The sequence below is a fragment of the Silurus aristotelis genome (assembly GCF_946808225.1).
Source record: "Silurus aristotelis genome assembly, chromosome: 23".
NCBI classification, from domain to species: Eukaryota; Metazoa; Chordata; class Actinopteri; order Siluriformes; family Siluridae; genus Silurus; species Silurus aristotelis.
The window spans coordinates 7,362,947-7,382,320 of NC_139596.1; the positions used below are offsets into that span (position 1 = coordinate 7,362,947).

The following is a 19,374-nucleotide window of genomic DNA, read 5'->3' on the forward strand; positions in this document are numbered from 1 at the left end:
AACCTTTTGTTCTTATGTATAATTTGATAAAATGATTCTTTTTTCCGAACGAGTGTTCTAAAACACTTGTTTAAAAGAAATGCATGTGTATATACTTTTACTCACGTAATACCATCGGTAAGAGCTGATCAAACACACTGGATAGATGGTACTGCTGCTATCTAGTATATGGAAACCCATAGGACAGTTGGGACCCATTAAACAAAAGCTGATTTTATTTTTCAATTTCAACTTGTAACACATGCTAAGTATTAACTGAAAATGGCCAATGATTGGCTGATTTAGTCAGGATCATTTACTTGCCAAACTCATAAGCCACTTTGTCAGCACTAACCATTTTAATAATTATTCAATTTTATAGGCACATTTATTCTGTTGCCAGGCTCCTCGATTGTTTTCTTTAAAAAAAAATATGCTAATAAATCGCCGTGTTATTGAGAAGTTGCGAATCTCTTCTGAAAATGTACCTGTGGAACTGGAGACTGGAGAAAAATAAATAAAATAATAAAGTTTCAACTAAAATAATGCACCTCCACATTATAACATAGTGAGACAATAAAAGGGAAACAATGAATAAATGTTTCTTCCCTCATCTTAGAGACTCATGCAGAATAACATTATGGAGCGTATAGCAGGGGAATTATTTAACGAAGAATTTATTTTTATAATTTAACAGAAATAAAAATGTCATTGACGTTCTGAAAAGTCCTTCAAAAATGACTAAAAAAAATATCCCATCATTAATATTTTCTTTTGTACAATTTTGTGGTACGTGGTAGCTTAGTGGTTAAGTCATGGGTCTTCATCTGGGGATCGGCAAATAATTTTATTTGCATAGCGCTTTTAACAAAGTTTACATAGAAATTATGGCAATAAAGTAGATTGTTTTTAATAGTTTACAAAGGTTTGTCTCTACAGTCATAAAAAAAATTGTTAATAAAATAACGGGTAAAAACATCAAAATATTTGAAACAATTATTTCATTAAAGTTTTATTTAGATTAAAGCTGAATTGCATGTAAATATATAATAGTGCACCTGATAGTATAAAACTGCAAATCTATTAAAATAAATGTGTAACTGTGAACACATTTTTAACTGCAAATGTTTATGATGCATAAAAGATTTAAAAATATATGAAAATACACACAATGATGCATGAACAACAACATAGTTCTAATTGTCTAAATATAACGAGCTTAATATGATTATTTTAAGATCAGTGCCTATGTTTGACACGCTGAAGATCCCTGGGTTAAGACATTGGACTCAGCCACATTAATTAAGTTTTAATTATAAAATATATCCGGTGAAAGCATTAATATGAAGCGAATTTGCTGTCTGAGCTTCTGTATTACAAAATTAATACAACAACTTCTGACCAATCAGAATCCAGCATTCAGCCCTGCACAGTAATAATGATAATATACAGTATATATTATATTACTGTACTGTTGCATGCCAAGGTGTCATTTCCAATTTCTCGGTATATGAAGGGAAGTGTTCTTGTGCGTTTGCATGCATTTGCGTGCGCGTCTCGGGGTCGAGGAAGCGGATGGGGAAGAAAATGATTGACGGCTCCCGTAGCCAATGAAATTGAGCGTTTTTTTTTTTTTTTTTTTTTTTTGCTGACGCACGACCCGCCCCCTAGCGGCGACGGAGAGCTCGGGCGTGGTTTACGCTCCCGCAGGCTCGCGTTCACGCGCGGAAAGGGAAAAAAAAGAACATTTCTCGCGCGGGGCTCAAAGGGACAGAGCTCGCGCGTTCCCGGTTTCCGGACCCCCGCCGCAATGCTGAGCCTGGGGAGCGGTGGAGCGAAAAGCGCCAAGCCGTCGTTCGTGTCCTACGTGACGCCCGAGGTAGTGTTGTTGTTTATCTTTTTGTTGTTGTTGTTGTTGTTTGTGTTCGTGTATATTCCACACATAAATAAGTTTATATGTTGATGACAGAGCGGCTTGGGCTCGAGCGCGACACCGGGAGCGGGTTGAACTACACACTCCAACACAACATGGAAGTGCAAACGATCACATGTCATTTCAATAATAATTTCTCTCTACGAGGAAACTGTAGAGTTTGTTTTTATTCCCAGTTATTTTACTTATTTATATAAAAAAAAAAAACTCAACCCAATTTCTATGTATCAGCTGTAAAAGGCGAACATTATGATTACTGCATGTGACTTTTTTAATAACACTTCTGAGAGAGAGAGAGAGAGAGAGAGAGAGAGAGAGAGAGAGAGAGAAATTAATAACTAATATAATAATATAATTATAAATATTATAACTAATATAATATAATAACTAGTATGTGTGCGCGAGAGAATGTGTGTATTCTGTGGTGTGTGTGTGTGTGAGAGAGAGAGAGAGAGAGAGAGAGAGAGAGAGAGAGAGAGAGCGCGAGAATAAATGTGTATAATATTGGTGTGAGAGAGAATGTGTATGCATTATATGTGGGGGGAAAAAGCATGAGAACGAGTGTTGGTGTGTGTGTGTGTGTGAGACAGAAAAAGAAGGACTGTATGGAAAGAACATTTGTAAGATTATGCCTGTTTATAGTGTGTGTGTGTGTGTGTGTGTGTGTGTGTGTGTGTGTGTGTGAGAGAGAGAGAGAGAGAGAGAGAGAGAAGCAGAAATAAAAAAATAAATGCATGTATAAATGTGTGTGTGAAAGAGAATGTGTGTATTATGTGGTATGCCTATGAGAGAGAGAGATTGAAAGAATAAATGTATTTATAGCTGGGGTGTGTGTGTGAGACAATGTGGTGTGTGTGTGTGAGAGAGAGAGAGAGAGAGAGAGAGAGGGGAAGAATATAAGAAAAAAAAAAAAAAGAAACAGTACATGTATGTATGTAGGTGTGTGTGAGAGAATGTGTATGCATTATATGGTATATGTGAGAAAAATGTATATATATAGCTGTGTGTGTGTGTGTGTGTGTGTGTGTGTGAGAGAGAGAGAGAGAGAGAGAGAGAGAGAGAGATGGATGTGTGTGTGTGTGTATCTAGTGTACGTGAGATAGAACTTGAGAGAGTATGGTGTGGTAAGTGTGTGTGTGTGAGAGAGAATGTAGCTATATCTGTTGTGTGAGCGAGTAGTGTGACAGCATATCTGGGGTGTGTGTGTGTGTGTGTGCGTGCACGCGTGCGCGTGTGTGTGATGCTGCAGCAGCTAAATTGAAGTCCACTTTTCTCTATAATAATCGAGTGTTGGAGAAGCAGAGGCATGTAGCAAATAGCCGACCTTTTGTGATGCTTATTGTTTTTATGGCTTGTCTTTAGCTCAGGTCTCTTGGGAGGGTCAGAGTCCACGTGATTTGCCGTTCATATAGCACATATCAGGTTTAACGCTGTCCAACGTCCAGTTTTAAAGCATTAAAAAAATGGCTTTATGATAATACATAAAAGCCAAAGTTTGCACTCCTGTGGATTCTGGTGGAAAATGAAATATGAGTGTATCCTGCAACAAGACAATTTACAATGAGGGAAAAAAAGAGGAAAGATCTGAGAGGAAATCATAAATCATCTTTAACCAGCGTTGGATGAAGTACACAAAGCATGTAGTAGAGACACAGTAAAATATCACTCCAGTAAAAGTAAAAGTGCGCTTGAGTAAAAGTACAAAAGTATTTCCGTTCAAATGTGCTTCAGCATCGAAAGTACCATGAATTATTATGGCTGTAATGTTCCTATTATCATTTGTGTCACAAACCTCTTAATCATAAAGAACAATATTCATTATTCAAACACTGTTTGATATCTATTCAAATGATAAAATTATTTGTTTACGATATTTAACTTTGAAATGCAGTGAAGTTAAAATCTCCCCAAATGGAAGCATTTCAGTAAAGTACAGATTGGACTTGCACTTGTGCACTTTATACCACACGTTCACTTTAAAGACAATCACATCAACCACCTTATGTGATTACTGTTTACTGTACATAAGCATACCTCGTATCCATAAGCATACCCTGTATATAAAATTTTTTCTCATATATAACGTATTTTTTGGACTATAAGCCGCTACTATTTCCCACGTTTTGAACCCCGTGGCTTAAACAACGAAGCGGCTAATTTATGAAATTTTCCTGGGTTTTTCCCGGTTTCACAAACTTCAAGCCAAAAAACTGAACCCTATAACATTAGACCGATGAAATTTCCGAACGGAAATGAAAAAAACGCACCTCACCTGTGTTCTGAGCTGCACGGCATCGGGAGAAAAAAAGTTTTTTTTAAACTCACAATGATGCCAAAAGATAAACTCCTGAGAGAAATAGTTGTGAAAGGAAGGAGGAAGACAGTGAACTTTCTTGGTCGGCTACTGTTTAGATACAAGCCGTTGTAGCGCGTTGAGTCTGGGTGAAGGGAGAGCTCGCTAACTCCAGTTGCAACAGAAATCATATAAGCACAGACAGGTTTCCAAAACTCGTGCTTTTTTATTATTCTTGGCAACAGCGTTACAGGTTAGTCAAAGAAACTTAGAAAACAGCATCAGAAAATAATAAGGACATATTCCTCAGTCTCACACACACACAGTAATACCGGAGGAATGCAGTGGCAGGATATTCCCAAAATACCGCTATGCTCCTGAAGGAATCACAACATATTTCACCCGTTACACAGTGTGTAACGTGTCTTTTGTTAAAGCCTGTGTAAAGTACATTAGTGTACTGTAGTGCGGCTTATAGACTGATGCGGCTTATTTATGTTCAAAATAAAAATATTTGTAAAATTCCGTGGGTGCGGCTTATATATGGGTGCGCTTAATAGTCCGGAAATTACGGTATCTTTATATATTTTATATTTTACATAGTTAATTCTCTTTATTTATCTGCCTTCTTTTTTCTTTGTTTTATTTCTTCTCCCCATCCTATTCCCTCATGCCGGACAGTCGTACAAAGTATTTCACTGCATGTCGTACTCTGTATGTATGTGTATGTGACAAATAAAATTGGATTTGATCGAGATACGTGAAATTACGAATCACATTTACTACATTACTGTCCACCACGCAAAAAACATCGACCCTTATATAAAACACTTGTATGCTGTCTTTGTAATGACAAAGTGGTATGCAAACATTTACTCACATTCCACTGGCTTTTAGTTTTATTTTGGGGTCAAACTGAATGAGCCATATGCTTGAGAATTCAGCCATATCCCCTCTAGAAATCTACCAAACAGGATTAATGTGTTACTAAGCCCAAGGATTCAAGTTCACAGATTTGACAGTGGTGCAGTACTACAGATCAGGTCTCTGTTGGCTTTCTTCAGTCTGTATAATAGTTGGATTTGATCATTGGTGCTATTGATAATCCAGTCAGTTTCAGTCTTTGAACTGGCTGAAGCCTATTGATGTGACATACATCAGAATCAGAAAGAGCTTTATTGGCATGTTTGCACTTTCAATGAATTTGTTTTGGCGACAGTAGTTACAGTAAAAAAACAAAAAACGCCAAATAAATCATTTATATTGCACAATAGGGAGCAAATTTAACAGGTCAACTGTTCATACATGGTTTTCTTTCCAGTATGCAGACTGCCATAAATCATTGTTGTGAATTCGAGTAATAATCAGAAATGCCCCTGATATCGCCACCGGCTCGCTCATTAGGGACAAACTTACACTTATAAAGAACCATCTGATTCATTCTTTATTAGCGCATTATCTGTGTAAAGCTGCTTCGAGACAATGTCCCTTGTTTAAAGCGCAAATACAAATAAAAAATGAATTGAATTGTTATGATGGTGTGTGCAAATGAATGTATATCAAGTTCTACTATTTACAATATAAACGGCTTGATTTGACTCTCTGCACAGGAAATCAAATCTGAGAAAGAGTCACAAAAGAAAGAGAGACATCCCAACTTGCTACCAGGTACCCACACACACACCCATCCACAGGAATTAGTGAAAAATGAGTATTTTATGAACAAAGTGACTGCTAAATGAAATCGCCTTTCTACAGTGGTTTTATGTATTCTTCTGCCAATTTCTCAGGGGAAGTCGTGTTCTGCAGTGCAAGCCCTGTTCTCAAACACACACAGGATGACCTCTCTCAGCGGGGAATCTTCGGCACGCTCCTCTGCACTAATTTCCGCGTCTCTTTCGTCAGCGACGAGACACCGCTGGAGGAGACGGTAAGGGAGACGGCTTGCATGGTGTGATTATGGTATGGTACGAATATGGTATTGGTTGTGGTGCCGTTGCCGGTCGTGACGGCAGAGTTGATGGTGGCGTCATCAGTGGTAGAGGTCCTGTCGTTAAGTGTTCTGTTATTATAAGAACCAGCACAGTGTTCTTCAGCTGTGGACTGGACTATGAATTATTCGCTAGTGGGATGCCATTGAAAACACGTTTATTAAATTTATAGAAGCAATCATTTTTTTATTGTTTTTCCTTCGCAACAACCGACATCAGAAAAGGTGGTTTCTGATTGGTTAAGGTATCTAGCTAATGTTACTGTAGCATTATAGATATTATAAAGTGTTCTTTAGGTCCATGCTTCACTTTAATTGGAAATATCACATTGTCCTGTTCATTTTAGAGCTTTTTGCATTTAAACAGTCGCTCACTTTGCACTCTATTTATACATGTACAACTTCGAAACACACCAAACACAAATCGTTTCTCTCATGATCTTAATCAGCTAGTAAGTCAGCTGGCAGAGAATAAATCGAGAGTCGTTGTTCAGTGGTTACTTCCAGCTTAGTGGTGAAGACTGAGAAGCAGTGCTTTTTTTTTTTTTTTTTTTTTTTTTTAGTGTAAAATCTATGAAATCTTGCTGGAGACAGTCTTTAATCAGGCTCGAGTACTGTGATAATATTTGTATTACATATCGTGCAGTTATTGGAGATTTGTGGAGGTACTTTTGGTATCGGTCTTTCAGTTCATTCAAATAGACATTCGCTTACTAGACGTGTTTACTTTCATGATCTACTCAAAAGAAACATAAATCCCATTTTCATAATTGCTGGGATTCAGTTATTTACACACTCAAAACAAACACACAGACTTTTAATTTTTAGGAGAAAATTGGACAAAATGTTCCCTCAGTCAAAATCCTAAAACTAAAAAACCTCTACCCCTTTTAATCAAATTCTTAAGGTTTTTTAGAAAAAATGGTCAAAAATCTTTTTTTTGTTTGTTTGTTTTATATTTGTATAACTAAACCTGGATTTTGTCCTGAACATAGCCATGAAAGCTGGCAAGGTGTTAAAAAAACAACAACAAAACATCGGCTCTACTATCAGTATGTGTCATGAGTCTTGATTTCCTGACAACTGAATTTTATGATAGAATTCTGATGCATAATTTCTCCAGTGTAATGCAGGATTAATGATCACACATTCAGTATATTTTACTGTGTACACACTGAATCAGAATCAGAATTTGGCCAATGTGTTGACACACACAAGGAATTTGTTTCCCGGCTGTTAGTGACTTAAAGTACAGACATAAATAAAAACTATACATAAAAACTATACTAGACTAAATGTTGTATTATAATAACAGACACAGTGCCATTCATTTGATTTTAATAATCAAAAGTTTGCAGTGCACCTGTTTGTGTTTATCTAATGAACCTGTTCTATATACAAAGTGAGTGTGCCAAAGAGGAACTATGTCAGGTGACTACTTTTACCTAAAGTGGCATTTCAGGAACTTGAGAGTGTGATTCATTGCCAGAGTAACTGCGGTTGGAAATGCATTCACCATTAAAGCAGACTTGCTAAACATGAAAATGCGAACATCAAAACACCACAAATGCTACATCAAGGAGCGATCTCTGTTTAAACCGCATCTGAGCCCAAACCCGACCGACCTACCCAGCATAACGTTTTACGCGTAACAGTACTCAGTCTCAGCGCTTCAGTGTAGCTCATGTAGATACGTTTAGGTTGATCTGATACTTGGTGCAAAAGTAGGAAGTTCCGTCCTAATAGACTCATTTTGGTTTTTGCGTTCACAAACAGCAATCGAGTGGTGTGAGAATGCACCGTCTGCCAGGCAGCAGGAAATGTCCATCTGTTTAAAAACAGAGAGAAAACATTGTGTGGCGGTTTAATAAATAGTGCATTCGATCAGCTCTGTAAGCATGAACCCATTGTTTCTGCTTTTTCTAACATTGTGCATCCGTACAAAACAACGGCTGGTATGTTAAAGAAAATCTCCACCATCAAACCTATTCATATTGAAATGTCAGCATTTGATAGTCGGTGATGTATTTTAGTTATTCAGAAGTTTGCTTGCACAGCTCTAATGTTGTTTAATGGGGGGGAAAAAAAGTTTTTAGGCATGAAAAAAATTGTAAAAATCCCATTTTCTTATTTGTTTTTTTCTTCAGTAGTTTTTAATGTCATTCATGAGAAATCTGGTCTGGAAATAGTGAAGAAAGTTTGGACTTTGGACTCAAAGTCCCAGGATGCATTCCAGCTATACGACACTGAGCTAGGGCAAAGACTCAGTGTGGCTGGTTAGCTATCTATGAGATGATGAGTGTGATGGTGTTAGTTGTATTAGTGAAGGTTGCAGCTCAGTGGTTTAGGCACTGGACTCTGGATCATCAAGCTGCTACTGCTGGGCTTTTAAGCAAGGCCCCTAATCCTCAAATGCTCAATTGTAAGTCGCTCTGGATGCTGTAAATGTTGTAGTATTCGCGTGAAAGTTGAAGCTTCAAAAGTTGGTCTCTCAGACTAAAGGATTAAAGTGCTGCTGAATCCATTTCTTTAGGTAGAAATAAAGCATTGGCAAAATCTCAGCAGTGCCAGCATTGTGGGTAAAGAGCTATAGACCAACATGTAGAAGAAATAAGTGTAAACTTTGCACACAATAAATCGTTAAGTGTGGATTTTCTTTTTTCATTGAAATATCACGGTATTGTTTTTTTCTTCTTCAGACCCAACACTTCAGGAATAAGCTTTATGGAGAAAATGACATTCCTCTAATGTGTGTGGACCATGTTTACGGAGGTAGTGAAACAAACGAAAACCTGAATGTTTCTTTTATAGTTTCTATGCCAGAAGATTCACAAATAACATAATATTTTCAGTGTTTTAAATCTCACGGTCTAACAGTGCATCTTTGTGATCTGTTCCACAGTTTACGATGAAAAGAGAAAGTTGATAACTGGAGGCTTCCTGGCAAATAAATATCCATCCAAATTCATCATTCACTGTAAAGACCTGCGTGTCTTCCAATTCTGTCTAACCTATACCAAAGAAGAGGATGCCAAAAAGGTAACTGTATACAACATGGACCAAAGTATTGGGAAACCTTACTTTTCTAACCATATACGGTTTTCCCTGAACTTTTACTACAAAGTTGGACCCACACAATTGTATAGGACGTCTTTGGATGTGATAGGTTTAAATTTCCTCTTCACTTGAACTATGAGACCCAAACCTGTTCCAGCATGGCAATGTCCCTGCACACAAAGTGAGCTCAGTGATGTGGGCTGGAGGGTAAGATCATGAGTGGCCTGCTATCGAGCTCTGACCTCAAACACTACTGAACACCTCTAGAATGAATCAAAATGCTGACTGCATCCCAAACCTGTGGCTGAATGAACACTTCAAAATCACACTCTAAAATCTTGTTGTTTCCAGAAGAGTGGAGGTTATTATTACAGCACTTTCAAAAAAACACACTTGAATCTTATGCTTAGGTGTCCACAAACTTTTGTCCATGTAGTGTCTTCTCATGGAAATAACACAGAACGTGAATTCTGATTATTGACTGTTCCCACTTTTTTTTTTTTTTTTTTTTTTGCATTAGATTTTTCGGGGTATTGTTCATCACTGCTTGGAGCCAAAGTCCCTGAAGTGCGTCTTTGCTTTTGCTTACGCTCATGCAGCAAGACCAGGTACTAAATTTCATCTTAAATTAATATAAATCTCCATGAATTTAAACCAGATTGATCATTTTATATTGAGTTACACACAAACATACTTAAAAAAAATCATTTTATATTCATTTATTGCTAGTAAAGTCCTATCTAAGTCTGTCAATGTCTAAATGAATATAAACATAAACCGTATGTACAATAAATAAGTAGAACAAACGAATAAAACAACAATGTGTTTTCTGCCTGCTCATTATTAGGAAGACAATTTCGTCTGTGTTTGTATTTTGCTGAAAAAAAACAAAGCTTCTTTATGCTTTTAATGCAGCTGTCACATCTGACATCCCTACAACTGTGATAGGGTTTAAAATAGTCCTAGTTTCCTTCATAATATACAAATTGTCAGCCAACTCACAGAGCAGCTGTCAGATTCCCATGTTACAATGCTTAACATATGTTTCAAATCTTTAATATATAACACCATCAAGAAATAAAGGGAGGGGAAGTGCTTAAGTTTTCTCCAAATGTAATGATTCAGTTAAAGCACCTAATCAATAAGTAAGTAGGGAATTGGTAGATTAGTGGTTAAATTGTTGGATTTGAGATCGGAAAGGTTGTGAGTTTCAATCCCGGATCCACCAAGTTGTGACTGCTAGGCTGATCAACAAGGCCCCGCTCAGTTGTATAAACGAGATAAATGTAAGTCGCTCTGGACAAGGGCTTCCGCCAGTGACGCAAGTATAATTACATGACTGGATGCATCATTTCTGCCATTCAGAAATGCATACAGCAGAGAAGACTGTTATGTTCGATTCATCAGCTGACTGGATGCAAGAAATGAAAAGAACCAAAGGAAACTGTAGATTAGTCACGAACAACGAGAACTTTGAACTTTCCACAAAGTAAGTCATGACTTCTCTTCTCAGATTTACAAATTGCCACCATTGGAGCTAAATACAATAGTACAGGTTTCACGGCCAATTACATTCACAATAGGATTCTTTTAATTTGCTCAAATATGTTCACATTTCTTTGTAGATTACCAAAGTACTTCATCATTCCAGCAGCTGTCACTGATGAGGATTTAGGTCAATTCCCAGGAAGCGGGTTACCAGTAAGTATTACGGTTACAGTAAGAGTAAGAGGTGGTAGCCCAGTGGATAAGGCATTTGACTTTGGATTGGAAGGTCACAAGTTTAAATCCTACTGCTGGGCTCTTACGCAAGGCCCTAAACCTTCAACTGCTTGTTTTTTAAGTCGCTCTGGATATGGGCGTCTGCCAAATACCGGAAATGTAAATATTTAAATAATAAATATGTAAAACGGTAGTCAGAATGCAGACCCACCAGATAAATTTAGCAGAACAGTCAAAATGTACTGTAGCAGAACCAGTGCATGCAAAAAAAATGGCTACAGATGAACTCAAATAAAAAACAAAAACAAAAAAACAGGAACCATTGTCAATGGCCAATCACATTCATTTATGCAAATGATTAGGCTGAAAAAAAATCACAGAAAAAAAAGGAAGAGGTTTCACCAACTTTCATAGTTATTCACCCTCTCCAGTGTGTTCAGTGAAATAATGAATAAAGTTGATAAAGGGGTTTGAGAACGACTATACAGGTGCATCTCAATAAATTAGATTGTCGTGGAAAAGTTCATTTATTTCAGTAATTCAACTCGAATTGTGAAACTCGCACTCAGACTGAAGTCGTTTAAGCCTTTGGTTCTTTTAATTGTGATGATTTTGTCTCACATTAAACAAAAACCCACCAATTCACTCTCAACAAATTATAATACTTCATGAGACCAATGAAAAAACATTTTTAGTGAATTGTTGCACTTCTGGAAAGTATGTTCATTTACTGTATATGTACTCAATACTTGGTAAAGGCTCCTTTTGCTTCAATTACTGCCTCAATTCGGCGTTGCATGGAGGTGATCAGTCTGTGGCACTGCTTTCATTGGAACTAAACATCTTCCACATAACAGTGCCCCTGTGCACAAATCAAGCTCCATAAACAGGATTTATCAAGGTCGCTGGCCAGGCCTTTTCGCTCCAGCATCAGTGCCTGACCTCACTTGTTATTGTGACTGATGAGCGAATCCCCATAGTCACACTCCAAAAACTAGTAAAAAGCTTTCCCAGGCGAGTAACGGTTAAAGGGAGGACCAACTCTGTGCTAATATTGTGACCTTATAGAATATATGCATATAAGCGTTTTTTTTTTTTTTCATTCATGTATTCTTGTTTTTTCAGATTTGGTGCTGGTCCCACCATAGTGGCTGTGCTTTATTTAAATCCTCCTCTGTACCCACAAATCAGGAAGACGGGGTCGTGCAAGCCTATGTGGAGAGGTACACGTGTTTAAACACCATAATACAGTTTCACCTTTTCCAGGGGGTTTTCCAGGGGGTTTTCCAGGGGGTCTTGTCAATTTAAGAACTAGGTCTCACCATTTCGTAAGTCTGCTGTTCAAATCAGAGGTGGAAAGACTACTAAAATATTCTACTTAAGTAAAAGTACTTTTACTTTAAACATTTGCTGGAGTACAACTAAGATTACGGGTTAACAAATGCACAAAATGCAATTACTTTCTAAAGTAAAATTAGAAAGTGGCTAATTTCTTTTTATTACTCAGAGTAAACATTATTTGGTTACTTTTTGAAGTACAAAACATACGTACAACATAAGTAAAATTACATATACTAAAATTAAAGATTACTCCTTTATAAACTACTTTATATCTAGTATATACCTCAAAAAATTACTTGATTACAGTAGTAATGTAATTCATTGTTTTCCACTTCTGGTTCAAATGAATTAGATTTAATGTATCTCTTCAGTAGTTGTTTAGCTACATTTATCCCCCAAATATATATAGAACCACTGACAATTTGTCTAAAGAAATCTACTACTGCTTTTATCCAAAAAGAAAAGCTTTTTTTTCCCCCATTCCCTATGTTCAAAATGCTTTTTTTGAATTTTTTTTATTTCTTTTACAGAATGCTTCAGGCTGTGGCTCAAAATCACCTTTATTCTGTTAAAACAGAGGACTTGTCTGAAACGCTTCCTACCATTCAGGACATTCAGCAGTCTTACACCAAGTTTAAACAATTTTTTCTCATTGGTGAGTCTTAAATTCATTACAAAAAAGACTTGAATTTTGATAGCAGAGCCATGTGTCTATCTCAGATTTGAATCCTCTTTCTTTTACAGATAATTCCACTGATTTTTGGGTGTCAGACGTCAAGTGGTTCTCCTCACTTGAAAGCTCAGGCTGGCTAGAAATGATAAGGTTTTAGATATTTTGCCTTAAAAAAAATAAATGTACCTTTTTAAAGCTTATGAGATAATAATAATTGGAGAAATCCCCGTTATTGATTTTATTTTTAGACAGTGTCTCCATAAAGCAGTGGAAGTGGTAGAGTGCCTTGAAAAGGAAAATACCAATGTTCTTATAATGGGTAGGTATCGAGTGTCCGTGTCGGTGTCAATCGTGATATCTTTTTTTTTTTTTTTGAGATCTTGAACAGCAGTCGAATCCTCTTTTTGTGTTCCAGAGGAGGAAGGCACTGACTTGTGCTGCGTTATTTCTAGCCTGGTTCAGATCATGCTGGATTCTCACTACAGGACTCTGGCAGGCTTTCAGGGCCTGGTGCAGAAAGAATGGGTGGCTGGCTGCCATGCTTTCCTCGATCGATGCAATCACCTTCATCAGAAGGACAAGGAGGTAGTTAAGTGCAATTAAAGCAATGTAAAAGCAGGATGGAGAATGTTCTGTAGTAGCAGAGCCCACTGTAAGGCCTACAGTATTTAGACTGTATGCTGTATACGTGTGCACATGGCTGGTACAGAATCAACATTGTTTATAAGTACAATTATAATAGTAGCATTATGCAAATTAACAAGTGGAGAAAATTTACCGCAAATAAATATAAAGGCAGAGGCTATTGAGCAAGTACAGTTAGTGTGAGTGTGTGAGTGTGTGAGTGTGTGAGTGTGTGAGTGTGTGAGTGTGTGAGTGTGTGAGTGTGTGAGTGTGTATATATATATATTTATTTATTTTTTTTTTAATTAAACAATCTCCCTATAGGATCAATAAAGTATTCTGATTATGTATATAAAGATCTATAATTGCGGCTTGCTGACTATATATAATGTATGCACATTTTTTATAAATGAATAAGCTTTCAACTAGTTGATCAACATCTACGAAATTGCAAAATCCTGTTGTACGTGTGCCACCATCCTGTTCTTCAGCCAGGCAATATATCCCTGAACAACATGACTCACGTTTGTCACCTTGGAGAGGTTTGGAGATACAACAGTGTTTCAAGGTTAATTTGACATGCCGGTGTCATCATCTGTGGAATGAATTAGAAGAGTTTAAAAGGTTTCAGTACAAAAACATATTTTGGGTGAATATTTTTTTTTAAACCTGTCATAGTTTGTAGTTAGAAGACGTTTACACCACATGCTAATTGTTGCTTTATGAAAATAATAAATCATATTTTTGCTGGAACAGGTGTGGGTCAAGTGAGGGGGTAAATTTAATTCTACCTCATCCAAAGGCAATGGAATGCAATTGCATGCCTCTAGTTTGTGCTAACAGTTTGGGGAAGAACCAGACTTGGCTAGAAAAGTCAGGTGTCACAATACTTTTGTCCATGTAGTATATTGTTTTTTATAGTTCAGCCAGTGTTTTGCTTTCTTTAACTTCGAGAATTAAGAGAGAGTCTGGTATTTAGCGTTTTTTTCCTATTTCAGCATGTAAGGTGATCAGGGTTTCCTCTCTTTTCCACAGTGTCAGTCCCCAATCTTCCTGCTCTTTCTGGAGTGTGTGTGGCAGCTGGTTCAGCAACACGAAACAGCCTTCCAGTTTTCCGAGACGTACCTGACCGTCCTGTCCGACAGTGTCCATGTGCCAATCTTCAGCACATTCCTTTTTAATTCTGCCCACCAGATGGAAAGCACAATGAAGGTAGCGCTAACGGCTAACACGCGATGAGAATGTTATTAAAGTCGCTTTTTAGTTGTTTTGTCTGATAGAACGTGATTTAGCTCCAACTTAATTTTTCAAGGTCATCCTCGCACAGAAACCGGTTGTTTTGCATTCCTCTCTGATGCATCATACCAGACACTTGACTTCCTTTAGACGTTTTGTAAACCGAATAAACAATCCTAACCGCATTAAACACCTGATACTGTTGATGTTCAAGAACAGCAGTAAGGTAACAGCGCACTACTGCTACCTTCGCAGTACCATATCCTCAGTCCAAAAAGCGAACAGTTCTCTCCTTGTGTTAATGTTGTTAGCCCGAGTGTGTGCTCGTCCATCACTTTCTAACAGATACCCCTCCTGTTCACTACTGCTGCTTGAATTTGTTGGCAGGCCGAGTCTCAGTACTCACAAAGAGGCCCATTGACCTGCCCTGCAGTGTGGGACTGGTCGGTGCAGTTTGACTGCAAGGCGCAGCAGCTCTTCCTGAACCCTCTGTATAGCGAGAAGCTCAAGCAAGAGAAAACCCTACGCAGAGTTCCTCGAGGAAAGGTGAAGAGAGCATTCAACATTGCTGTGATTTTCCATCATCTGTACATAAACTATTCTGAACTGAAATTAATCTAACTTGTTTTGACTAAAACTTCAAAGTTTTGATTTGAAAGGAATATGCACAGACCTTAAGTATAAAAAAAAAAAAAAAAAAAGTTTTCACATTTAATTATTATTAAATGTAGAACATCCAAAGCTTTTCGATATAAGTAACAGATAATTTTCATTTTTGCTCAGCAGCACCAGCGGCAGTTGTCCTTGCCCAGCTCTGCATTCAAAACACCTCCCAAGAAAGGTTTCTTCAAAGATGAGGCAGACAGCCTGAAGAAACTGCTTCGTGTAAAACGTCTCAGTCGCTGGATGGTGTCACCCGAAAGCCCGGTGGCAGGATCCACTAGCGAGTTTTATGAGGCTTGGCAGCGTCGCCCACCGGACCCGCACGGCCTGCTGCTGCCATGTCTGTCTGGACCAACCATGCGTCTGTGGATGCAGCGCTGCCTCCGCTGGATCCCCGACAGCCAGATCGTGGGTGGGGGCCCCGTGGCCGTCACAAGCAAACTTGCTGAGCTCCTGGCTCAAGTGCAGGAGCTCCAGAGTCAGCTGGAACGAAGGGGATGCTGTGAAAATCAGGCTGTAAGCCATCGCCTGCAGCCATGTCCAATAGCGTTCACACGGACCTCAGTGCGTCTGTCGTCCTCTTTCCCCTTTGCTACTGGTCGGACCTGGTACTCAAAGCCCGCCATTCCCACGAGCCTTCTACATAGTCTGATGGTGAGCGATAAGCTAGCAAGCCAAGATGACGAAAGCAGTGAAGTTATAAGCTTTGTTTAGGAGCAGGAGTCCTATTTAGAGTGGCTTGGAGTCACACGTGTCTCTTTACAATGGATATAAAAAGTCTTCACAGATTACAACTTATAAAAAAAAAAAAACTATCAAACGTTTTAGGTAAAAAAAAAAAAATAAAAAAAAAGGCAGGATAAAAACCTTGCAATAACTCCATTGCAAAAGCACGCAGACCCTTTGGGTGAAGCCTTTTGATTTTTAAAGGCAGGTCTTTTGCGTAGCTGCTGTGGATGCAGGTTTTCATTTCAATCATGCAGGAGCCACACCTTGTTCCTCCTGTTTCAGTTCAACTTGGCTTTCAACTATCATGCAATCAGGCAGCAGTCGCTAGAGAGACTTCTGCTTGGTAAGAATGAAGACCCGCACCCACAATGGCATATATTATAGTTTAATAGGCCTATTATTATAGTTTCTATAAGGCCTATCTATCTATCTATCTATCTATCTATCTATCTATCTATCTATCTATCTATCTATCTATCTATCTATCTATCTATCTATCTATCTATCTATCTATCTATCTATCTATCTATCTATCTATCTAATCTGTCTATCTATCTAATCTGTCTATCTGTCTGTCTGTCTGTACACACATGCGCACACACACAGAAATATATATATATATATATAAATTAAGCTGTCAAGTCTAAATGGCTGTCATTTCTTATTAAACACATGAAAGATATCGATCCAAACGAAATCTCACCCTTTAAAGGGCAGAAACGTTAGTGTGATTATTACGACTCGTCTGCTGAATTATAGGAGGATTTAATGAGGTATTAACATGACCGCTCTGAGAACTTTACCATTTTTGTTGTCATTAAATGCAAATTAGATGTGCCTTAAATGCACTTTATAATTTACAGGTAATTATTTACCAACAGGCACACTGGGGCTTTTGACTAGGACCTGTGCTTATGAATGATTTAAAGATGAGACCTAAAGCCTTAAGCCTTTGTCTAGCGAATGATCTCTTAGTGATATGAGGGATAAAGCGGGGGAAAAGCATTATTTATACTGTAGGTGGATTTTACTGTATCAGAACCTTCACTTGAGCCGAATAGAATTAAATTTATATCAAAGAATAAACGCAAGCGCGATGTGTTTATTTTGTACATCCAATATGTTGGCTTGGCATTTATTTACAAGGTTGCACAATCTAGAATGGATGAAGTGTTATATTTTTTTCATTAATAGCACTTTTCTAGTGCTACTCGTTATGATACAGCCTGATTCATATGACTAGTATAACAGTGGAGTGTAAGGAAATGTTCTGGATTTAATCGAAATGAATGTGCTCTAGATTAATCTATCCATGTTTTCATGCCTAGAAGCAAATATTATATGTACAGTTTTACATATTAAGATACTGTTTGCATTGTTTGTTGCCTTTTTGCTTTATTATATTATGTGTATAATGCATATAACTTGCTCAGCCTTATGGTGCATACCTCATTTGGTCTAATGCCTTAACTACTGACTGCAGTCTTACTGGTTTAAAAGGTTTAAGTGGGGTTTTTTATGGGTAGCTAAAATATACATGCAGATCCAATCCAAGTCAACCATAAAACAAATCTAGAATAGGCCTTATTTATTTATTTATTTTTTTCAAATCAATTTGCCTAATGTTTTAAATGATTTTCATAACGCATCCCAAGGTTTAAAGAAATTGCTAATAAACATGTGTGATTTGGTGCCATCTGCTGGTTGACGGTGAATCTGAAAGACAGGGAACAAACAATAATAAAAAAATGACTGAAGGTCTGTAACTGCTTTTTAACATGACTTTCCTGAATTCCATTTCACTATATTGCCAAAAGTTTGCGGACACCTTGTCATTAGTATGGCATGTGCTTTTTGAGCACCACATTCCACATTTAGTCCCAGTTTGCTTTTAGAATTCCCTTCAATTCCCTTAGAGTGAAGGGGTGCAATCAGTGTTCCAATTCATCCTAAAGGTGTTTAATAGGCCCAGGCTACATTGAAGATCTTCTTCTCCAAACCATGTAAATCATATCTTCATGCAGCTCGCTTTGTGCACAGGGGCCCTGCCATGCTGGAACAGTTTATACCGCATCCAAACACGTCTTATACAATTGTGTGCCTCCAGCTTTGTGGTAACAATTTGGAGAAGAACCACATATTGCAGGAAAGGTGTGTCCCAATACTTCTGTTTATATAGTGTATGATTAGCTAAAAATATTTGCACTTTGCAAGAGAAGTTAAGGTTTTGTGATTGCTTATGCATTACTTTTATTATAAATATTTCAAAGAAGGATTTCATCAATGTTGTGTAAAACAACTAAGTCATGTAAAGACACATTGAGAACTTGAAAAAGCATAATAAAGAAATACCTAGCCGGCATTTTCTTGCCCTGTATGCAATAAATATATACTTAAGCCGAAAAAGTTACCTGTAACACATTTGTTCGCAAAAGGAAAGTGCCTTAGGTTATTGCAGAATGGATAAAGTGTTATTAGGAGTATACAAATCACATAAAAGGTGCCTACAGTGTAATTTATATAATTACACCTTAATGTTATATTTGCATTTATAATCAAATCTTATACCTTTATGAATGAATGTTTAATTGGAATCAAGTGCTTCTTTTATAAGCTGTTTGGTTTTTTTTTGTTTTGTTTTTTTACATGATTGTACTACTGCCTGTTTGCGCTCAGACACTGTTACATAAAGCTAATGATTTTTACTGGGACGAGTTTGTTCAACAACGATTTTGAACATATGGCGTTCGTTCTGTTGGTTCTGATGACTGTACATGCGTTCTGTTCTCACTCAATCATCCAATACATGTTCTTCTGCTTTACCGTGAGTGGGGGTTCCTCCTTTTTTTCCAAGTTGTGTGATTTAATCATTTAAGTTAAAAAGCAACATCATTTACAGCAGAGTGGAGAGTTGAATTAGGCGTTAATGATGGTGGTGTTTTCAATAATATTGTAGTAATCGAATGAAATAATGAGAATTCTTTTGTTCACTGCAAAGATGAATAAGGAATAATAGAAGACAATAAGGGCATTGCTTGGTTTAGGTTTTTAAATGGTAACTACCATAAACATTTAAATACGCTCACAAGCATCAATAAAGAGTCTGGAACGGTCATAACATAGGTTTGTCAATA

General features: G+C 37.5%; 1 protein-coding gene across 7 annotated transcripts; it reads left to right on the forward strand.

The window, feature by feature from the left end:
- Window positions 1-1,637: 1,637 nt before the first annotated feature.
- Window positions 1,638-19,062, forward strand: mtmr12 (myotubularin related protein 12). Of its 7 annotated transcripts, none has more exons than XM_083526864.1 (17): window positions 1,638-1,858; window positions 5,816-5,873; window positions 5,996-6,135; window positions 8,895-8,967; window positions 9,098-9,234; window positions 9,773-9,860; window positions 10,618-10,741; window positions 10,878-10,953; window positions 12,100-12,197; window positions 12,846-12,970; window positions 13,060-13,138; window positions 13,237-13,307; window positions 13,404-13,573; window positions 14,648-14,824; window positions 15,236-15,394; window positions 15,632-16,822; window positions 16,875-19,062. In XM_083526864.1, exons 1-16 carry the CDS (start codon window positions 1,790-1,792, stop codon window positions 16,223-16,225), a joined length of 2,238 nt encoding a protein of 745 aa, XP_083382990.1. In that variant the 5' UTR covers window positions 1,638-1,789; the 3' UTR covers window positions 16,226-16,822; window positions 16,875-19,062. The 7 variants fall into 7 exon arrangements, with proteins under 7 accessions (XP_083382990.1, XP_083382984.1, XP_083382985.1 ...); XM_083526858.1 differs by having other exon boundaries at window positions 15,632-16,810; XM_083526859.1 differs by having other exon boundaries at window positions 15,632-16,785.
- The last annotated feature ends 312 nt before the right edge of the window (window positions 19,063-19,374 follow it).

Coding starts and splice junctions, on each gene's coding strand:
- mtmr12 (XM_083526864.1), top strand. CDS start 1,790: ATGCTGAGCCTGGGGAGCGGTGGAGCGAAAAGCGCCAAGCCGTCGTTC. Junction 1,859..5,815: donor TGTCCTACGTGACGCCCGAG/GTAGTGTTGTTG, acceptor CTCTCTGCACAG/GAAATCAAATCTGAGAAAGA. Junction 13,574..14,647: donor TTCATCAGAAGGACAAGGAG/GTAGTTAAGTGC, acceptor TCTTTTCCACAG/TGTCAGTCCCCAATCTTCCT.